This window comes from Anser brachyrhynchus, assembly GCF_964034855.1.
Source record: "Anser brachyrhynchus genome assembly, chromosome: Z".
NCBI lineage: Eukaryota > Metazoa > Chordata > Aves > Anseriformes > Anatidae > Anser > Anser brachyrhynchus.
In genome coordinates, this window is record NC_137697.1 from 40035239 (window position 1) to 40058962 (window position 23724).

Genomic DNA, 23724 nt, shown 5'->3' on the forward strand with positions numbered 1-23724 from the left:
GTAAAGAGAAGTGTTTGGGAAATGTTGGTTTTAGTCTATTTTTATCCTCATTTTTCATCTTCAAAAGCTCTAACAAACTTGGTGGTTTTTTTTGTTAATGGCCACCATGAATGATCAAAGTCACCGAGGATGGGAGGAGGAGGAGGAGGTTCAAATGGTGGTCTAATAAATTACCTCAGTTTTTTTTTTCATGTTGGTCAGCTCTGAAAGAGTTGGGAATTGAGCAACAGAGCACCCCTCTGCGTGATCTTTCTCTGAGAGAAACAGTTGGAGTAAAGATTAGGTGTTTGAAATCAAATTCTGTGCCATGTTGTTCTGATTTGAGGCTTGAAAAATCTTCAGTTTGACCTGGATTCAGTTAACAAAAATCCAGTTTCCACAGCACATGCTAGAATCTCTGTGGCATGGAAAGTCAAACATTAATCAGTTTGAAGATTTTTTTTTTTGAGGGTGGAAACATGCAGTTGCTATAATGGGTTAAATTAATGGTCATTAGAGTCTGCGCTTAATGTCTGAAACATAAAACTAGAGTTTACTGGGAGAGCTCCTTTGCAGCAACAGATACGTTCTACGCTTTTTGTTGGTCATGCGTCTTTTTTAATTACATTTGGAATACATACAATCTGGAATAAATTCAGGTACAGTTTGTGTATTTTTATTCTTATTACGTAGTGGTTTTAATCTACTCTGATTATCTCGACGCTTTGATGTTGTTTGCATTGTTATAAACATTTGCATTTTCCTAGACTGATTCTTAAGATGAACGACAAGCATATAATAAGTAATTGGTGAATAAGCAGTTTAGTCTTTACAAACATATTAGCAATCATTGTAGGAATTGTAGATATAAGATTTTGTCGTTCTAGGATGTTGAACATCCACAGTGGCTAAAAGAGTTTCTTCCAGTGTTGTTGATGTACTGTAACTAATAGAGCCATTAGCAGGGACGCCAAAGAATTTTTACACTGGGAAGATCAAACCAGGCCAACTGTTGTAAAGTGAGGCCTTTCAATTCCAACACATTTGCATTAGAATGTCCCTTCTTAACAGAAAAGTAGGTCAAAAATACTCAGGAATACTGTAGAAAGATGCTTTCTTAATGGCAGTTGCTGGTAACATTAATAAAATAAAATATAAGAGAAAGAAGATGTTGAAGAGACAACTTTGAGCAAATGGGTGTTAATCCACCTCTCTCAACATTTATTTTGTGAGAGTTCAATTGTATTGTTAGTGTAATTTACCTTTTATTACCTAGAGTTTGTGTGACTACAAATATTGTAAATTAATTTCTCTTGTTTAACTTGTCAGTCAGTTTAAGCTGTCTATTTTTTGACTCAGAAGCAATGGTAGCATCAATTCTTTTGGAGATTGAATGAGGCAGGAAGGTATCAGTAATTATGGAGAAGGCTGCCTCTTGATTTCAGTTCCCGTTCTTGCTTTGACATAGGAACATTAATCTAGAAATAATCCCCCTATGGCTGCCTATTCTTAAACGCAGAGCTTGGAATTTTTTCTTCTATCCTTAAAAAAAAAAAAAAGCTTCCAAAGCCTCATAAAACCATCTGAAAAGAGTATCTACTTAGAATGCAACTGTTATTGTGTTCATTTATTCATTATTTTAGTTTCAAAACGTTTCTGTGAAAAACGTGATCATTTTTGCTCTTCTGACCATCAGACCATTTTTCATTTAATTTGCATTAGCTGAAGTTTGGTTTCATTGTCAGAGCAACTAATTTATCATAATTAAAGGGCTGATTTCAAGTGAAGCTTACACAAAAAGATTTCAAAAGATTAAAATAGCATTACATCTAATATTAAAAATACAACTAACAGTTTAAGTTTCCATCACAATTTTAAGGAAATAGTGATAGTCTTAAATCCTGGGATTTTAACTGTAAGCTGATAGTTCTTGAAAGAAAAACAAAATTTTTGACAACTGAAATTTCTCATTGATTTTGCTTTCTAGCATCTTTATTCTAACAGGGGGGTCTAAAATTATTGTGTAGCTGTTTCTGTTCACTTTGAATGATCAGTTTTTTAAATAGTTTTTTTATAGTTATTTTATATTGAAGCTTTATTTGATAGCATCATGAAGCCCTATGAATATGTCCTTTTTTTAAACACATTTAATCAAATTTTCTGATTTTCTATGTAAGACCGAACAAAAATTGATATTTTCAATTCATAAGTCTCTTTTGGACAATCGTAAAATACTTTTTGTGCTGTTCAGTTTATCTATGCCAACTCTGTCTTTCTGCTTTGATCTGCAATCTGTCTATAATAAGGTGTATCTGTCTTTTAATTTTTTTAATTTTTTTTAAGAAATGACTCTTTGGGAAAGGAATGCTAGAACACTGAAAACTAACAGAGCATTCCATTGAAGTGGATGTGTTTTCTGTTTGGAAATACTGTTTTTTCTGCAGATCTCAGACTGACTGAAGCATTTTTCTTTCTACTTATGTACGAATCTAGAACAACAGGAGTAGAAAGCAACAACATAATAAACATTAAGTAATAAGCAAAAATAATAAGTAATAAGCAACTAAGACAGCCTCATGAGAATATTGATATTTTGTTGAATTCATCTTGTTTCCTATCCACAGTGGATAAACTAGGTTTATTAGTCCTTTATTGCTGAAGCATGAAGACTAATGTAGGCACTGAAGTTGCCTACAAGCATCCATGCGGATGCTTTCTTCAAAGTGGGAAAAGTTCCATGGGAAGAAGGTCCTTGGGAGTCAAGGTAGAAGGGTTGGGGGACACGAAGTTTTTGTTTGTCAAAGAAAGCTTTGCAGGAATTTAGAAAATCTTACTTAAGAACATGAGTAACTAATGAATAAATAAGCTTGGATTTGAATTGATTATAAGAAGTGTAAGATTTGAACTTAAAGATAGGAAAAGGTGTCTTGATGATAGTTTCTTTCCTTAATTTGACTTCAGAAAGTCTGTGAGATCTGGGCAGTGGGTATTAATGTATGTTTTTTGAAGTGTAGGTTTCAATTGAGCGTGTTTTCTATCCAGTAATGAATAGTCAGTCTGTCCTTAATGTTACTTGTGCTATGATTCATGTATCATCTGCCTTTTGTCTGATTAATGAAACATAGTCTGTTAACCTGCTATTATTCTGTACCTCTAAAGGCATAGGGTAACAAAATCTTGGTTCTTTTTCACAAGAAACAGCTCTTGCTACTATTTATCTTCTTGTTTGCTTTGTGCTCCAGGTTCCGGAACTGTGCTGATATACACCTTTAAGTCTGTTGCAGAGCTTTTGACTCTTCTTTCTGCAGAGGTATTAGGGAGCACAGTCATACTCTCAATTCTTGTTTGTTTTTAAATAAATTGTACAAACTGACTAGTTTAGCTAGAATGTCCACTCGTACAATACAGTATTCTTGTTTAGTGTGGATGTCCACAGATCCTATGTGATGGCTGAAAATTCAGTTGGGTTGGGTAACACAAATCAGAATATGAAGTGTGCCATCATGAAATAAGAGTAAAACATGTGAGAGCTGTCTCAAATTCTCAGCTGTGAAAAATTAGATAAAATCTAAAACTAGTAAAAGTAACAAGATGAAATATGCATTAAGTAGACAAACGAGAGAGTAAACCACATCTTGGATGAATAGTACTAGCCAAACTGAGTCCTGTCCAGTATTTGAATTAAAGAAAGATAACTATTTGAAGATAGTTTGTAAATGACAACGGAAGAAGCAAGCAAATGTGGCAGTCTTTATCACATGCTCTTGAAGAAACTAAGAGATACTGTATTTGGGGAATATCTACCCTTTGTCTGATGAGGTCATCAGAATGCATAAAAATGGAAGAAGATTCTGTAGCTGTAGGTAAGATGAAGAAGTGGTTTTCAGTGAAGAGAGAAGCTGTTGTCATCTGATGGAAGGAGCTATCATAAATAGACATCTGTAGCAGTGTATATCTGCTTTAAATTTAGTTTTCAAATATAATAAGGTACTTAATAAATTAAAATTTGTAATCTTTTTACTTTAGATAGACATGGTATTTATACGCTTAGATATCCCTTAAAGGCAGAAATCTAGAATTATGGTAACAATATTTTAGCCTCCTAACAACAGTTTCTGAATCATACACATTACCTAGTGTCTGAAAATTGTCCAAATTCTGCCCATTGACCACAACTGGCAATGTCAGATCAATGTAGATTTAGAGAAGAGAGGACAGAAGAGTAGAACATACTGTTATATGATAATCTCTCCCAAAGAGCTGGTGATTCTGATAGTGCTCTTTATGTGAAAGGCACTGAAGTGTCAATAATAAGAGGTGTTTAAGTTTCTTGTTCCATGCTGAGACGTGGCAAACAGCTGTTCTGAACAAATTTTGGAGATACAGGTTATATCTCAATTTCCACTAAGTCCATCCTCTGCAAGTTCTGGGATATGCAATGTATTTTTAGAACTAAGTGTTTCAGAGACCAGTCAAGTGTGTCTCTCAGATTGCAGTTTGCAGTCTTTCATAGCAAGTCATAAATAGCAAGACATAAATTATGTCATAGCAAGACAGAAATTATGGTCAGCTGTCTGATACCATGATGCAGAGAGTATCACACCAGACTTCAGTGTTCTAAACTCTGGAGTGGAAAATGCATGTCATTTAGTGTGACATATCTACCACGGTAAAAATTACTGAGAACTGTTCTTTGCAGCCTCCTTACTCAAACAAACACAGAAGAGACTTCATCTGCTGTTTCACAGTAGATTATTTCTAAGAAGGGTTTTCTGGTCTTTCATATAGAAGTATGACGGAAAAAGATTATGTTTTTAAAAAAAAAGATACTAGAGTGATCTTGTTTTGCCTGCATTTTCTTTGTTGTTTTTAGGCTGCTCTAATGCCTTTGAGTCATCTTTGTTCTGCATTTTATTTTCAATTCAAATCTTCTGTTTATGCATCTGTGCAAATAGACTTGGTTAGAAATTCTCTTTTCGTCAAACGAGTGAAAAATTGTGTCTCTTGCTTCATCACTATTAAAAAAATAGTTCTTTATTTGGTTTTTCAGCTATCTTGTGTAACTGCAGAAAAAAAGGATATTGAAAACAAAAACTTCTAAAATCAAAAACTGTGAAAGAAACCTATAGACCAGACATGGTGGCCTTCTAAAGCCAGAGTGTAATTCTCAGACTAGATGTACAGTTATTTCAGCCTTTCAGGAAACAAACAGTCTTGAGATTCATTCATGTGATACTTTGTTCAAAATTCTTTTGGCATTGTGAATTTTAGGTAAAAATGGAAGTGTTAACATTTTCTCTAAAATCTTAATCATCTCCTAAGTGTTTTAGAGGTTTTTTTCCTGGTGGGTTCCAGGTTCCAAAGCAACCTGCAGTGTAGGAGCTTGTTACTTACTTTGGTTTTTTTTGGGTAACTTGCACTGTTTTTTTGTGAAGCTTTTTCTTAGGTACAATAAGGAATAGAAGCCTCCCAGAGTCAAGATTAAATATCTTCTAATGTTTCTAGTCTATTCTGAATTAAATGACTGCATTCCTTAATTAATTCCCTAATTAATTGGCAAAAACAACCCGTGTGAAATATTTTACGCAAGTACAGAAGTCTGAAGTAGGCTTTCTTTACTTCTTGTAAAGCTGAACTTGTGAAGTATTTCTTCAATAGGGATCCTGGGAAGGGAGGGTGAGGAGGGGGGGCTGAAGCATGGGGAAGACTTTACAGAAGGCATGGATGTGTCATAAGAAAGTCAAAAATAGGAACAGGGCATACTAAATAAATTGAAAAAATGATGTCCCACATTAGAGCTAACTTGCCCCTTTTAATATGTGGAAAAGAATTAGTCGCATAGAACTTCTACTGTACCTGTTGAATATGTGGAGTCTTTTTTTTTTTTCATCCAACTGTATGTTTTCAACTTAAGTTTACTTAGTTTTACTGAAAAGAAATGTACAAAGACAGCCATTCAATTGAGGATTAATCACTATGGCAACAGAAATGTGGTGCCTGGAAAGGGGGAGGATGTATTCTCCCCTATGCTTCCTGCCAGCTGTCATATTCAACCTCTGTGGCATGAATTCAGGCCAAAATATAGACTGTGACCAGCTCTAAGAAACTATATCTGTATTTTTATAAATTGGTACAAGAATCACACTATAAAAGAAGACTTAATCCTCTGAATTGGATGACAGACATTTGGCAGTCTTGCCAGTGTTGGACAGAGAAATAACGGGATGCTTTGTAGTAAAACCTGGATTAATGGTAAACCCCTCTTTATGTTATTGCAATGTGGTGTAAATGAGAGAACTAAGCATGCTGTCAGCCTGAGAAAAAACGTGCCCTTTGTATTTCCAGTGCAGATTTAAGTGCTGTTGAGAATACTGTAAATAAAAAAGTTGTGTTATTAAGAACTTCTCTTTATTGTATTTGTATTGCATTGACATTTTGTAGATTATTTAAACAAAGACTTTCTATCAGTTATAGTAACTCTGATTGCAGTGTGTTTGCACAGCTTTCAGGTCGAACAAGTTTAGATAGTTGTTTACAATGAGTAGGCTTTTGGGAGATAACATTCCATTATGCTTGCTCTTCTGGGATGGGGAATGCCATTCAGCTTTAAAGTAATTGTTCCCAAATGATTGGCCTGTAATGCTGCTTTATTGAGATTACTGTTTCAGTTTACAATGGAATTAACTATTTCAGTATGGTGTAGGTATTTTTAAATTTGGTGAGCAAGTAAGTGACATTCTGCGATGCAAGTAGTTGCATTTTCTTTATGGTGTACGTGCCTGGCTTTCTGTTTTGCTGCTGTTTAATGGAGGGGTGGGAGTGCAAAAGAAGGTAGATGAAAATCCACAGACTTCTGGTGGAATAAAGTTAACCTTAGCTTTGAATTTTGAGATAGGCTGATTATCTCCTCTCATCCAAACACTAACAATAAGTATGTTGATTTATGGCATTGTGTTCATTGCGAAAAGGTAATATGGTTTATAGGAATTTTTTATTTAAAAAAAAAAATCAACAAATTAAAAGAAACTGCTCCTAATGAGAAAATTTGCTGGTGCTGTATTGGAGAAGAAACAGTGGAACTGGGAAGTAAATGCAAAACAGAAAGAAAGCAATCTGTCCTCATTTGACTTAGTAGGCTATTTTCCACTGCCAAGCAAAATACTAGAGTCTGTGTAGTCCCTAGTCTCTGTTTGTGTGAGGAAAAAAAAAAGTGGAGATGACAAATGGGAAAATATAGTGCTCTGATAAATTTTCTTTTATCAGCAGGTGTAGCTCCATTCTCTGGTAAATATAAAAGTGCAAGTCCTGCTCTGTGTGTTGGCTGAATATTTTGGAGGAGTAATTGGAACACTGGATAAGTCTAAGTCTAACTTCTTTCTTGTAGCTTGGATGGTATTTCAGCTATTGGTCTGCTAGGATATTATCAAATATTAGGTGTCATAGAATTCATTTTAATTCAGAAATAATATAAATGCAATTGTTCAAGAGTATTTTAAAATTCCAAAGTAGGTTAGCTTTATTTTCTAGACAGTTGAGCTACTCAACATTAGCAATACAATTACTTCTAATTCTCATTCTATAATCCTATTCTGCTAGAACAATAGACCAGTTCAATCTGTGTAAGACTGCCTTTCAGTTAGGAAAGTTAAATTTAGAAGGAAAATTAACGTACATGTTAGAAATTGATTTAATATACGATAAGATTCAGGCATATTTCAAACTAGGATGTGTAAGTCACTGTAACGCTTTGAAGTACGTAATTTGTTCAGTATTACATCATCTGTAAGTAGAAAAGCAATTCTGCTTTCTTTTAAAAATTAGGTGGAAGCATTCGGATTATTCAAAGAAAGTAGCTTTTCTGTGATCTTGAGTGGAGGGACCTTAATTTTAGATAAACTACGTGAAATTTTCAAAGGACACTATTATACTCAGTTTTCCTTGGCATGCAAAATGATTTAGGAAGAAATTCTTGTTGGACATGAGTATGTGTAGAAGAGAGAAAATGAGACCAAGGACAAACAGGTAACAAATATTTTAGTCTGTTTATTTCTGAAATGTCCTGACAAGTATGTAAAATGTAGACAAAGTAAAAAACTATCTAAGAATAGCATATATTCAAGAACAGAATATAGGAAAGTCCTACTTTTGGATATATATTATCCAAAAGGCTACTGGGGAGTGGGTGTGGGGGGAACCAAAAAAAGGGAAAACTAATGGGGAAAAAAAGATTAACTGAAATAATATAGAATTGTAATTTGGGTAGATAAAGTCAGTGAAATACAATGAGTATCACTTGGTCAGAATAATAACAATTGCCCAATATCTGCTGCCAACTTGTAATATACCTGAGAAATCATCTGTTTTGTCAGGTTTCGAGGATAGTGGGAAAATGCAAGGTAAAATATGGCATACAGTTCTGTTATTTGCTTGCATGCCAAGTTTTAAGGGGATGGTCATACTGAACTCAGTTTTCATGCTTTTTTCTGATTGAGGTAACAAGATATTTGAGAAGGCCATTCTTGTTCACTTCAGAAACAAAAACAGACAACAAAACTCTTCAAGGGATGGTATCCTGGATATCAGGCAGCAGTGGTTTCATGTGTAGAGAAAAGCTAGTAACACTGCTCCAGATGTGAGTGGGGAAGTCAGAGATGGGAATTGCTGCTGGAAAGCAGTATCTGGCAAGGTACCTACCATAATGATTCTTCAGTTAAGCAATAGCAGAGCGGAGGATACTCAGATGTCGTACAGCTATGGCTGAGGAGTAATTGTGCAAACGTGTTTTCATCTTCAGGCCTCTGTAGGAACTTCATTATCCTCAAAGTCCGGTTACTCAAGAAAATGCCATAGGCAAGAAGAGACAGCCTAAAAAAAATAAGTATCATCCCTGCACCTGTGTCTTTTTCTCTACTCATCTCACTCCTAGACTCTGCTCATCTGCTCTATCACACGTTTTCATCTTGCTGTACTTAAAAAGATGAACATTGTTCTCTATTGCTTTGCTTGAAGGGGCTTCAGAGAAAAAGGGGGAGGTCACAGGCCTAAGATGATCGGTCACGTGTGAGGATGCTCATGCATTTGCAGTCACTGCCACAGAGCACAGCCTGTAGCAGGAAGGACATAGGCAGAAGTTTTATACCATCAAAAATAGGCATGAATTGGCTTGGGTATGTGTATGCTGTTTTAAAAACTCCTGTAACTGTGTGGTGGGAGGCGCACGGAGCAATCAGATCCAAGAGCTGTTGGAATCTCTAAGCAGAAGTGACTGCTGTACTGTAGCACTTACATTTTTTGCTTGATTCTCAGCTGCATGTCCTTGAAGAGCATGAGTCTTTAAGTGTGTACTGATGTGGGACTCAAAGGTGCAGGTGCTGGACTCATGGTTACAGCCTGTATGTAATATGTAACTCAAAGAAATTGAAACTCATTATTAGTATCCAGAACCTTAGGTATAGTTTTATGAGTAAGAAGCATACCTAACAAACGAAGAAGGAATAGAGGAAAATACCTTCTGTGGCAGAAAGATAGGAAGGGTGTACATACCGTGTTTAAGTTGAAAATCCCAGAGTTTAAACGGAACGTGAAAGGTGAAAATGAATGGTTTCTCTGACATTTTTTCGTGAGTGGTAAGAGTCCCAAGGTTTTCTGAATACTTCTAAAACTGTTTTCTGCAAAGTTATGTAATGACCACTCTTCTTTCCTAGGCTCTTTAGAGCCAATGCAATAAATGAAGATGGGGCAGAATAAGAAAATAAGTGTAAAACGGGAAGAAATGACTGCTCATTTACATGTTACTTTCCATCATTGACAGTGACACTTCCGAATTTCATTTTACTGTTCTTCTTTTACATTCCACACACACCCCCACCCCCCCATTTCCTGGGATGTTTTCTGCAGTGTAACCTTTTCTCGTGTAACTTTTTTGAATCCAAAAAATGTTGCTTCTACTGATCAACTTGTATCTATAGCTCTTTGGGTGTGTTATATACATGCCTGTGTTTGAAGATAAATTTTCTATTTATCCTAAACTTTGTGCTGAGATTTTCTTGGCAAAGAGGAATGGCATAAGTTTGAAGACACTGGTAAAAATATCACATTCAGTAATTCAATAATACATTAGTACTTTTTGTCTTTGATAAAAGGAATTTAGGTGTTACTTGTTTCCCATGCCAATGTACAATGGTTTGAGAAAGGAGAAAATGTGAAGAATGCAGTAACATATAAAGGTGTGTTACAGGTAATTCAGTATATGTGCACTTAATTTATCAGATGACCAGTGAGTATGTGGTGAAGTTTAAAGGGAAACTTCCACTTCGAGCAGTGGAAATTTCTGTGTGTACTTTAACATAGTTAAGTATTTAATAAAGACTCCTTTTGTAATTGCTTTCAATCCTTTTTAAAAAAAATCTTCTAAAATACATTTGGGATACACTAATTATTGCTTTAGCTTTACATCATATATTTCAGAAGGCTAATTAGAAGATGTGCACTGCAGTGCACAAAAAAATTAACACAGTAATGTGTGTGATGGCATAATGTTTGGCAAGAATTCTTTTTCATAAGCATGTTCTTTTGAGAAGTTCAACAACGCTTGTGGTTATCTAAGTAAATTAATTAATATACAATACTATAAGTTAAGCAAAGGTAAAGTGCACTTCCAATGCACAGAGTCCTTGGGGTGAAGGATTTTTTTTTCCTGTATTATTCCCTTCTTCAGATCATAAATTTTTGGATGGGAGACCCTTTGTATGAATACGTTGTTGAATGTGCTAGTGTCAGTAATGTAAGAACAACAGTCAGAGGTTCCTGGCTGAATGAGATTCAATCGATTTGTCTTACTCTGCGGGATTGCCTGAGGCATATGACATGTGCTAATTCAGATTCACGAGACCAGGTTTCTAAAGTCAAAGTGGAATTGGATGTAGGAACAGATAACGGGAGGGACACATGACGGTGTGATGGTAGAGAAAGCACTTGAGGAGAAGAAAATAGCTGTCAAAACGAATTTTGCATCATAAAATAGATTTGAATAGTTAAGTTAGAAGGCAAGCATTTAAAGGGAATCAAAAAAAAACATTTTTGAGAGGGAGGAAACAGTAGAATTAATGATTAACAGATGACATCAGATTCAAAAGAAAGCTAAGAAATACAGTGCTGGAGTGTTGGTTGAAGTTTTCGCTTTTTTAATGGTAATGCAAGTAGAAAAATACAGGGAATATTTTCATCTATACATGTGGAAATGTTATCAGTAGCTTGAACATCAGCAGCCATGTGTCATTCAGAGTAACAAACTTCAGATTGGACCGTTAGACAGCCCTGACCCATCTTGAGAAAAACTACTGAAACAAGTGTTTTAGTTTTACTGATAAAACGCTTAGGCACAAAATGCTTAGGCTTATTATGCATATATATGTGTGTATATATGAATATGAATTTGGGGCTGGATTTAAGTTGGCAAACTCTCAGAAACATTCTGAAGTTCAAGAGAGCCAGTTTTATTTCAGCCTAACTGGGTGCCATGTAACTAACTGGCCTTGCTCCAGAGAGCTGTGATAAGATTTTCAAGAGTAACTCACAGTGGCCATTAGCTCTCACAACTCTTGGGGTAACTTGTTTCCACAAACTCTTTGTAGAGTCAGGAAAAATCTTTGAGCTGCTAATTTGGGTAGAAAAGGAGGAACCATCTGTGTGTATACAGTGATACCTTGCTGTTTCTTTCTGGTTGGCGCTGCTAGTCAGTGTAGTTAAGTTTCCAGAAGTAAATATGCCATCTCTGAAGTTATTTACAGTTAGCAGTTTTTCACAGAAATTGCCTGTCTTTGCAGAATTATACGACTTCCAGTATGTCTACAAAATTTGCCTTTTTGTCCTCCAAAGAGTTTTTAATCTGAGCGTGAACAGATATGTAAGCAAAGTGTTGCTGCCTTTTATACTTTGGTCTAGTTTATTAAGTGGTAGTTGAATGTACTTTTCTGGAGGCTTTAAATGCTTTTAAGACAGGCATTAACATGGTCGGGCTTGTATTCTACAATTATTATTAGATTACGCAATCCCAATTTCCTGACAGAGTGACAAATACTCTATGTATTGTCACAGTAAAGTCTGAATGCTATAACTATTTAGTCATGCCAAAATTACATCAAAACAGATATACTTTAAAACTGGCATTGGTTTATTTTTTTCCAATATGTTTTCCCAAGTAAGTTCTCTATCATCCGTGCAAATCTTTTTTTTTTTAAAAAAAAAGGAAATAAACCTGTAAATATTTTAAATATATACAGAATTAGCAAGATAACAATAGAATATTTATGCTGCAGATGACATCTGCTAATTCAATGTTAATTTTGTTGTTATCGTAATATTGAGATATAGACAGGTTTTTTAATCTTAATTTTAATTGGAGCCTTGGTTTCAGTTTTGTTTACTGTAATAATGTATTGAAATTCTGATGTTTGGAATTGTGCATGTAGCTTAAAGAGTGAAAATCTATACCTGTATAAACTCTCTTTGTATGCTAGTTTGAGGTTACTTGCCAAAGTAATGGATTGGGAACAGATGTGCAATCCTAAAGCTCAAGAACATTGTGAACAGCCCATGGAAATAAAGGAAGTGGACATGGATCAAATAGAAACACATTGGGAAGAAACACTGTAGATCCAAAACCAAATTTTGAACTGCAGATGACAAGGTGTGAACACAGTTTGTGCTTTCATCTTTCAGATAGTATCAGTAGGGGGACTGAGGACATCATTAAGCATTTTTTTTTTTCCCTGACCTCGTTTTGGGGAAAAGATGGTGTAGCTTTTCTGTTTTTCTTTGTTCCCCCCCACCCTGTTCAAATGCATTCTTTACTTTTCATATTCCTGTTGGCTTGCCTTTTGGGAGAGGAGAAAAGTGCACAAGAACTTAGGTGAATTTCTGGGAGGGGAAAAAAAAAAAAAGGTATAATATTTTTGTGCAAGAAGTTGACTGTCAATGCATGATGAGTTGACCTGTACCAGTCTTCTTGAATTCAATTGATGTCCATTAAAATTAAAATTCGCAATCTCCATGTAAGAGTCATCATGTCTACAGTGTGTTTTGCTCTTAAATGTATTATAATGTAAGTAGAATGTATAGTTGTTTTCTCCACATTTTCAGGCAAGCATAGTGATACTTTCAAAAGTAACCTTACATGTTTTATAAATTGTTTGTGTGTTAGATATTTTGATATTGACAAAAATGTTCTTACCTTAATTTTGGTATCTCTATTTGTATCACTATATATAATAATACATATTATCAGGAATTATTAGGAAGCAGAGAATCTAAATAATATTGTACTAAATAAATCAAGTAAGATATATATCTATTAAGACTATAACATACAAATAAATCTTTTTTTTTTTTCCCAATTATATTTGGAGGTTCTAAGTGAGGTTTGGGTTCCGTGGCCTGAGATTAAGTATTTGTATAACACCTGTTAATGCATTAGAGAACTTTGTGATCTTTCAGTTATCCTGACTAACATGTTTGGTACAGTATCCCAGTTTACTCTTAGAGAACTAAGACTTCCCTTCGCTGTACCAGGAAGCTTGTGGCATACTGGAGAGTTTACAATGCAGCTCTGAATCCCAGTCCTAGCACACAAATTCTTGAGCTTCAGAAGCAGTCACAACAACGTTGTTTCAGAGACACAGCTGTTTTGACAATTTCCATGTCTTGTTTTGGTAGAAAGATGAAGAAACCCTTGAAGAAGAGATGGTGGGGACGAACATTATGAAAAGAGGGAAAGAAATGATGTTGAACAGTAAGCAACACCTCTATGTTGTGCATCCTGTGATCCAGAAAAACAAAAAAGTACACAGAGTGGGTTCAACCACCTTCTTGGTTGGAAAGACACCCAAAGAAATCCGCAGGTGAGTCTGTTTTGGTGAGAACAAAGTAAAATTCTAAACTTAATGTTACTGTTGTCTTCGTTTCAACCCTACTCAGGGAATACTGATGATTTTCTGTGGCAAGAGCAGAACTAATGGGACACTTCCACTCAAACTTTACGGAGTAGCATAATTGATTAATAAAACAAATGGAACCCACAAATCAGTTTAATGTGTTGGTTCAGTCTGTCATACGTTATATGACACTGTGCAGATGTCATCACCACAGTGTTCATGGTATGTGCACCATGCAGTATTGCAAGCTAATGTTTTAGCTGTTTAGAAACAAGAAATGTTACAATGTGAGCTTCTGACTGCCTACTGGTTTTGTCTAGATTTCATCACTTTCATAGACTGTAAAAACATTGGACGTTATATATACTTTTTATCATGAAACTCAGTATTTTTTTAATATTTCTTTTAATTTTTTTCCCCTTCATCTTTGGAAAGATAAGAGTTTTTCTGTCTCATTTTTCCTTTTTCCCCAAATTGTTGCTGTTAATGTTGATAATTAAATTCCATTGGTGCATAGATAGCCAGGTGGTATGTGGAAAAGAAAGTGGAAAGCTATTGCTAAGTGGGCAAACCTGGAATTGGGATTTGGTATATATTTTTAATTTGGCCTTGTGACAAGGAAATCACTATGGTAGTTGGTATATAAGCAATTTTGAAAATTACTTCTTTTGTTCCTAATTAAAGTTGTCGGTTATAAAACATTTTTTCTTCTTGATAATTACAGGAGACAATTTGAGGAAATGGTATCCCACTTCAATATGGGATCAGTGGAAGAACTTGCAGAACATATTACAAAAGTTACATCAGAAACACGGCAGAAGATGTTGAAAGAATTTTACATTTCAAAGCATCCAGAGATGGCATCTTTATTTCCAGTTGAAATACCAGCACAAGTTTCTCAGGACTATGTGGAAAAAGAAGCGGATGCAAGAAACTCCAGAAAAAGAAAATCTGTTGTTAATTTTGGAAGACGCAAGTCTAGACTTTCATCAGCTAAAGAACTTCTGAGTGGAACTACAGGAATGCAGAAACAGCAAAGCTGTGAAGAAGTAGAGCAGCTTCACAATGACTCCTGTTTGCAAGATAATGTGTGTGTTAAAAATACAAAATACAAACAATCACTCACTGATGCTACTCAATATATTGAAAGGAGAAACAGTCAGGCATTCAAGGATTTTATGGCATCTGGTTCATTAAGCAGTAAATCAGAAATAATTGAGGTGCTGTCTGTAAAAAGTTGTGAAGAACAGCAGGATTCAGAAGTAACAGAGCTGCCAAGAAAAAGATCCCTGTCTCAGTCAGAAAACAAGGAGAGAAAAGCTAAGACTTATAAGAAGCCTTTTGTGGACTTGCTTGGAGATACCTCTATTCTTGATGACCTCTTCGGAAATGGTGGAAATGAGCCTACGGAATCACCAAGGAGAATCCCTTCAGGGCAAGTAGAAAAATCAAAGGAGAGACCGAAAGACTTCTGGGACATGCTGAATGAGCAGAATGAGGAGAGCCTCAGAAAGCTCACGGACCTGGCGGTCATAGAGGAGCTGTGTGAAAGAGCACCTCATCCACCAGTGACAGAAAAGAGAGGTGTATGTGAAAGTTCTCTTTGGAAAAAAAATGAGAACTTTCTATGGAAAAAACACAATATAGATGATCCAGATGAACCATCCACTGCTACATCTTGTGATGTAGCAAAATGAAGATTTTCTACATGAGTTGGACTATAATTGTTTTAGTTAAATTAACATTAAAATGTGTAGAACTTCAGCAAAACATGATACCTCCATGAAATGAAATGTAAAGTGATGAAATCATATTTATGATGATACCAATGTACATTTTACATTGACTAAATTGTATATTATCGTAAGCTGACATAACAATTTTAGATTAAATTCTTTTTGAATGTTTTGAGTGCACTTTGCTTTCTTGAATCCTGATTATATTCCTAGAGTCGGTAGCAGTGCTAAGCAGTTTTCCCTGTGTGCACATTTGCTACCCTCAGACATCTTGGCAGCATCTGAGTATGGTAACAGGATTTGACAAAGCAACTCTTCATATTTTCTGAGCTACTGAGGACTCAGGGGCTTCCAGAGATGGGTGATTTCTAGACTGCAATGGATTTTTTTTCTTTGATTTTGCTCAGTCTCTCTTCAAAGCTGTGGAGCTTCTAATTAACTTCAGTATCCTGTGGCAGTGAGTTCCTCAGCTTAGTTGATGTGAAGGAGCACCAATTTTAGTTTGTTCACTGTCATCTTCAGTGTGAGATCTACTGCATGTTAAATGATGTGAGGTTTCAAATTTCATCTGTCACTACACTTCTCCCTTTTTTTATTTTTATAGACTTCTCTGATGCCTTTGTCAGATTATGTAGTCTGAACAATACTTTGATGTTGGTAACTGTAAGGAAAAAGGTTTCTATTTTCAAGTGGAATAAAATATATTCTGATTTCTAGCAAATTTCAAGAAGAATGTATTGCCATTCAGTAATTGAGACTCGTTGTCTCTTCATTTCATACATGTATTTGGTATGAAAAGATACGGGTAGTACAATAATGCAAAACAAATATAGCCTATACTTGAAAACTGTCATTTCTTGCTCAGCTTAACAAATGAAACAAGTTTCCTTTTATAAGTACTGTATCCTGATTTTATTTAAAAATTTTAATAAAAATGTTTTATTAATTTTTTATTTTATTTTTTAAAACTGTGATATGGTATTTTATGTGCACTTAAAAAAATACCATGCTACTGTGTATGTGGACTGTCAGGTTTTTTTTCTAAACTCAGGCTTGCGTAGTCTTAAAAAAAAAAACAATGAAATAACTTTGAGGAAATTAACTGTAATCTGTTGAGTTAGTTTTGCTGTTGACACTAAATATTACTGTAAAGTGCACTGCAGCCTAAATTCAGCTTCTGCTGATAGTTGGAGGTTTTGTCAGTCGTGTTATGCTTAATACAGTGAATACAATTACGTAATTGTAATTCTTGCTGCACTACATCAGTTTACTCCACTACGATACTTCAGCTGTTTCTGCAGCAGGAACCTGGGGACGCTCCACCAAGAATGTTACTTAATACATTTTAAGTACACAAATTAAACTAGACAGCAGGAGCTCCCTTAGGGAATTTGAAGAACTCTCCAAAACTGCCACCTGGAGAGCTCCTGAAACAATCGGTCACACTCCATTGTGAAGGTTCAGTCACCCACTTTCAAGTCAGACCTTTCTCTCAAGATGGTCCATTATCTCATCTATGTGGACGGTCAGCAATTCCAAGGAATAAATGACTGAGTACAGTAGGTGTGTGCACACCGTGAATCCTGTCACCACTGAAAGCATAGGAGAATTTGTGCGTAACGTGGTCATATCCCATTATTTAACCTTTGAGCCTATTTTCAAGAGGGCAGGAGGGGGGCAGCTGTGGGTATGTTTCCTAAGTAGGCATTGTGGCATGTGATGGGCCTCGATGTGGACACATCAGTGTCTGTTGGCTCTACTGCAAGGGCTGCTGAAGGAGAGGCTGGTACGGCTGTGAATGCTTGAGGAAAGCACTTACGCCATTCCCAGCTTTGCACCAAATGCATTTCAACCTCTGCTATGTAGATTTCTCTGCAGATTTCTGTCCTTAAATGTAGAGTGTTTTGTGTTCCTCTAGTTTTGGCATGACAGCTGCTGTGTGCTCGTTTTGATCTGGTTGCTCTTTTTCAGCCAAGGCAAATATTTACGTGCGTTTTCTGCATTTGACTTCACCCTCCTACACAGGAATTGAAATGTGCCTGTATATGATCATAGTATCTAACATTAGCACTTCTCAGAACATCAAATTTATATACTATTACTTTTCACTCACAGCTTTCAGGGAAGATAATTTTTATGTTGAACTTTTTAAACCTCCTTTTTGAACAACAGTTCACTAGTGGTATGTAGGGTTGCAGATTCAGGCACTTAAAAATGAGGATTGAAGGTTCAGCCATAAGTCCTTTCTCTGATGCATGCATTAAACACATGCATTATCCAATAGAAGGATGCATAATAATGTTTTTTTTGTTTGTTTGTTTTTAATCTAGTCATGATTGCAAGGTGAGGTACATGGGCTGTACACTACCCAACTAATTCTGCAATAGAACACTAATTTATTCTACCAGGATGCTAAGGAACACGACCCTAAGAGTTCTTTATATTCTGCATCCAAAATGCTAAAAATAATTCCATACATCTGTGTAAAAGTAATACTCTTGGAGGTGTACTTTAAAGGAAAACACCTATTGGATCTTTCTTTTGTTTCTGTAGGTGATATAATACACATAATTCAGAAAGTCAGAGGTTATGTTGTCAGTTTTTGAGAACATGCAATACAGTATATGTGGAGTAAGAAGACTTCTACATACGCACAACTTGTCATCTTACTCCTGAAACACTGGCTGTAATAAAATCTCCAAATGAAAAGTTTTTCACAGATAAAGAGAAGTGGTTATAAGATAAGCAATGTCATGTCTCGTATGCCTCATAGTCTGTCACGTTTCTCAATACTACGATATCGTATGAAGGAGTACCTTATCATAACACACAACCAAAAGAGGCCAAGACTTCAACTTCATGTTGCTCTGGAAACCTTAACCATAATCTTTGATTTCTGTAAGCTTTGACATCTTAAATTTAATGCTGTATTAGCATAGGGTTTTACATTGAGTATACTGTATAAATTGTTTTATGTGAAGGGTAAATGTTATGAAATTTTAAAACCTTGGACACTGAAGCTGCACAGCAGCAGTCTGTGAATGGTGGTGGTTTTTGTGGTCTGGATGACTGCCCATTGGAAAATAAGCTTAAATTTGATCTGGAGCAGCTTCTACTTTAGGTCATGGGAAGCTGTTGTAGGCTTTGCTCTGTCTGTTAACTGTTATGCGCTTGTTGTAAGTGGGAGCCATCTAAAAACTGAACTGGGAAATCTGACTTAGTTACCTGGAACAAAGGAGCTCAGTTCTGAATGTACATGATGAAGTAGTAAGAGGCTTATAGACAACTAATGTGTGTAAAATAAATGTGTTCCCTAGTTGTTTCTCTTTCTTTAACCCTGAATCTATGCTGTTAGCATTTTATTATACAATGACATTTAAGATGCAAAATGAAATTCAGTACAGTCAATTGGAGCAGCTGCTTATTGTTTTTATTTTGTTTTGTTTTTCTTTTTTTTTTTTTTTAGTCTCAACTAAGAAACCAGGAACCATAAAACTGTTAGTTACTGGTGCTTTTGAATTATGTACAGTTAAAAGAAGTCAATGTAAGATAGGGAATATCTGGACCCTTCTTGTTGATATTACTAAGTAGGACATAAATTAAGGCCTTTGATTGATGGCATTAATACTGATTTTTATTTACAGATCAGCATTCTTCTGCTTAGTGAGGCAAACTGCTGCTGCTTATCCTACAGAGGAGAAGATTTGGTGGAACAAAGAATATGGCCTTCAAATGCATAAAAATGCTGCAAAGAGAAAGGGCATAGTTCCTTCGCTTCCACTGTGAAAAGACAAGAGGTGAGTGGCTTAAGCCACACCAAAGATAACAGGTTAGATAACAGGACAAGTCTCTAAGAGTAAATATTGTATAATATGTTGCTTAGGGAGGAGTGCCAATGTTGGAGGTCGTTAAGAATGCGAGAGACTAATATCTGTTAGAAATTATATGGATATAACTGTCCATATTTTAGGGCAGAGGGAAGGGCTGGTAGCTTCTCAAATAATCTGAGGGCCAGAAGGGGCTAAATAATGTCTATTTTAGTTTATACCAAAGTGCTAGGGAGAGATTTCACTCAAGCACCACTAGATTGTCAGACATGGCCTAAATCAATAGATAATGGGGAAGATGAGATCAGATTGAGTTAGGTCAACACTTCCTTCTTTCCTTTCTTTTAGAAGTTTTCATGCAGTAGAAATGTACAGGTACAAGGCTGAAATGCAGAACTAATTCCCAAGAAAGAAGTCATCATATTTCTGAAGTAATGAGGAAATTGCTTCTCATCTGTAAGATGACAAAATGTGTATGTCAAAACCTCCACAGAAATGCATGTTTTATTCACATCTATGCCAAGTACTGCTAATTTATTTGTGGAAATGCATTTTTATTTTAATCTGTAATTAAGCTGAGCCACAGGGTGATGTCTTGAAGTAAGATTTATGTTACTCTGTATCTTCCTGTGCAAATTTAACTTATTTTACTAGGGAGTATCACTTAACCCATAAATACTGCAATTTAGTGCCCTAGGGATGTGTGTATAAAATATTTTTGTCATGAATAAGATGTGTGTATGATTTTAAAAAGATGAACTAATTCAAAAAGGATGACATTTTGAAGGCATATCCTTCAAATGTTAAAAATAAACAGCTTTTTTCTTAATGGAAATCTGTGACTATCATTTTGTTTGGATTTGAAAATGAAGGAGGCTTTGGGGAATTCTGTGTTTAGGATTTCAGTGGAGTGAGATTCATACAGCTTCCACTCACAGGTTCCTGCTTGATTGCAGTGAGGCACAGACTACTGGGAAATTGTAACAGCTTCCAATCGTAAGGAAATGGCTTCGTGGCAGTTATCACCTGATCTCAATTAACCTGATTAAATCACCTGATTAAATCAGCCCAGAGGAGAAGGATCTCTTTTTTTTTTTTTTTTTTTTTTGTCCTTGCTTCCAGCTGGAAACGGCTTGCAAGTTTGGTTGTTTTTTTGTTTGTTTGTTTGTTTGTTTTTTCCTGTTCCTTATTGCAGTTTCCTTGCTCTTGTAGCTGATGGGGTTCTGATGGTTCTGGTTCTGGGTCCCTGACCCGACAGAAGGTTCCAATAGTTCCCCTTGGCTTCGGTGGGAATTCTTTGACGGGGGGTGGGGGGAATAGGATGCCAGTGAAATGGTAAGAAATCTGACCCTGCCTGCAGTAACAAATGCAGCTCTGTCAGCAACCTGTTTACAAAACTGTCACCAGACCCACTTAAAAACAGTGTGTGTGTCCTGGGTCTGTTTTGTAAGTGCAGTTCGGATCTTAAGCATGTTTTACAAATTAGAGCTATGCTTATAACTGGATTTGGGAATAGCCATGTGGTCCACACATTTCATTTTTCAGTCTGGGGGAGGGAGGATGAATAATTTCCAATAATGAATGTGTTTAAAAAAGTCCGGGTGTGCATACAAACATTTCATGAACACAAAAAGGCAGTTTGAAAGGATGTATTTGCTCAGCTTTAGCGGGTCATGACTTCGAGCACTGAAAGGCAGACCAACGCCAGCACCATAGCCTGAGCACAGTGAGTGAAAGCAGCATTAATAGGAAAGGGAAATAATTAATTAATAATAATTCATTCTTAGGGAAGGGAAATGGCTAACAGTATAATCACAATTTAAAAATTATCACTAGATACTTCAAAGATGAGAATACAGTTACCGTGTATGAAAAAGATGATTTAAGTTACTTGCTTAAGAATCTTTGCAGCAGAAGAAGATTCTGTTCTTCCAAGGAAGCATTTAACTGCCTTTGCTATTAGGTCTTTTCCTGTTCCAGCAGTGCCCTGCATATTTTATTCACTGCATACCTTCCAGCTTATGCAACAAATGAGGTAATATTCTTATGAAAACTTTCTCTCCTTGCATTTGTACATTCCATGATTCCATACATCTTGATTCAGTGCATCCCATGGAAAAAAGTAATGACCATCTCAGTAGACTTCATGCCAGCATCTACCTTGCTGAATAATGCGCCTAAAAAATAGGTAACTGGCTCAACGTAACTCAGACAATTCAATTTCTGAGATATAAATTGTACTCCTAGATTGTGCAAGTGAGAGGTACACAGAGATTCAGAACATTTAAGATGTTATGCCCTTTTTGCTACAGAACATGTGTGGACCACAGGATCATCCTTGTGATAGTAATTGGACCTGTATCTTGTGTATGATTCTGCACAGAAGACACTAATTCTAAAAGAGGAAAATGGGTCTGAACAAACTGATTGGTGGGCTTCACAGTTGTTCAGCTGACATCCTAACCTTTGTTGAATTGGCACCTAAAAGACTAAATTGCCTTTTTTCCAAAGACCAAGTGCAGACTGTATTCCAAAATGAAAGAAGTAATTTGATGTAGGTATTCCCTATATGCATGATACTTTAGAGTTATTTGTATTTGCTTGAGCTGAGAGGATGGAATCAAGTGGTCAGATTCTGACCTTGTGTTCAACTGAGATTGCACACATAGTAATCTATACAAACTGGAACATGAGCAGGCCTGCTGCACAAAAGCACTGTTTTCTGAAAGCGTATACACAGAGCAAAATTGCGTTAGAATTTGCATCCGTCTAAAGTAACATGTACCGATGGCTAAGTATCGGTAATATGTTTGATATTATCATTAGCAATCCCTAACTTTGCTCTCATTAAAGACAATGGCAAAGCAGCATGGATAGTTCAGATGTTAAATGAATACCAGCTCAACTCAGAATGAATCTGTGTTTTACTTCACTAGAACTGTTTATACTAAAGGGATTTTCTTCCTCTATGGTTTGATACTAAGTTGTTTCCATCAAGTGGACGCTCATGTAAACATGATCTCCTGTATCACCCTGAAAATCATTCTATGCCAATTGCTTTAAAAACAAATACCAGATGTATATTTATGTTGTTTGAAGTAAATGCTCACAACTGTAGGCAGTGCTGGCCTCTCTGTGATTAAGGCTCTGGTGGAAGTTACAGCGCAGTTCCGAGTTGTCCTGGTTCATAATTCGATGACAAAGAAAATAAATCCATACTGTGGTCTAATTGGGACTATAATTTACGTACCTCTGAGAAAGCTTCTTTCTTAGAACATCTCTTTTGTGCTGTGGTCTCATCGCCCCCACAGTAGATGCAGATTTGAACTTGCCTTGGTCCTTCTACATGCAGAAATTGTATGAGCACAGAACTGTTCAGGCTCCTCTTGCCTCTGCCTGCCCCCCACAGTTTTGTAGTTGCACTTTACAAATTACTGGATTACAATACACTACTCGTGATTTAACGCTTTTATACCTGGAGGGAATATTGAGGAATATTTTGTCTGCATGCTTTGAGAGGGATATTGAGGGTTGGGAAAGGGGTCTCCCTACTATAAGAGATCAGACTGTCAGGGCCGTGCCTGGAACCAGCCTTCTGAAAGCCTGCCTAATTCTGGCCAAGCTCTAAAATCTGTTTTGTCCATGTTCCATGTACATTTCCTAGAGAGTAGCACCATTATTCTTCTTAAACTCAGGATATCTGGGTTCTAAACACACAAAGTCCTCTTTAGTTTAGTTACTATGTTTTAAGCACGTCACCAGTTTGCCTTCTGATGCTTCAGTCTTTCAGAGGCAAGAAGTGAGTGTTCAGAATTGCTGGGAAGCTGGAATGAACCTCTTCCACCCAGTGCGGAGAACTTTTTAGACTTGAACATTTTTAGCCTTGCAGGATCACAGGATGACAGACATGAAGTCTGTGATATGTGTCTGGCTTCACCTTTTGGTTTTGTTCATGTAGGAACCAGGAATTAACTGAGGGCTAGAAAAGATTACAGTCACCAGTAGCTTAATTTGGATGAGTTGAGATGGAAGCCGCTGTGCAGCTGTGGCCTCTTCACAGCCGCAGAGAGGCTGCAGCTGAACTGGAGGTGCAAACTGGAATTTCTTCATTCTTGGCTTTCTTCTGGGACTGTTTATACAGAAGAACTGCAAATCTGAAAGGGAAAGAAATAAAGGCATATTTCTAGGATCATGTTGTTCTGCGCAAAGAAAAAGGGCGATGGCCTGGGGAAAAAAAAAAGTATCAATGAG

General features: G+C 36.2%; 1 protein-coding gene and 1 long non-coding RNA gene across 5 annotated transcripts in view; both read left to right on the plus strand.

Annotated features, from left to right (window-relative positions):
- Positions 1 to 20318, plus strand: part of ERCC6L2 (ERCC excision repair 6 like 2) — a gene marked incomplete at its 3' end in the record, with an annotated part of 59231 nt that extends 38913 nt beyond the window's left edge. Inside the window, exons 18-20 of one of the 4 annotated variants that reach the window (XR_013943945.1) lie at positions 12498 to 12667; positions 13693 to 13877; positions 14635 to 14879. Coding sequence is in view for 2 of the 4 variants with exons in the window: in XM_080575191.1 (XP_080431317.1) it covers positions 13693 to 13877; positions 14635 to 15607 (1158 nt within the window). Of the gene's footprint in view, positions 1 to 12497; positions 12668 to 13692; positions 13878 to 14634; positions 16615 to 19290 lie in introns of those variants that run through there. The other 3 variants (XR_013943944.1, XM_080575191.1, XM_080575192.1) reach the window with 3 other exon arrangements.
- LOC308186173 lies at positions 7 to 12213 on the plus strand. Its single transcript, XR_013943946.1, has 2 exons — positions 7 to 10205; positions 11805 to 12213. It is a non-coding gene; the product is annotated as an uncharacterized lncRNA (long non-coding RNA).
- Positions 20319 to 23724: the final 3406 nt, after the last annotated feature.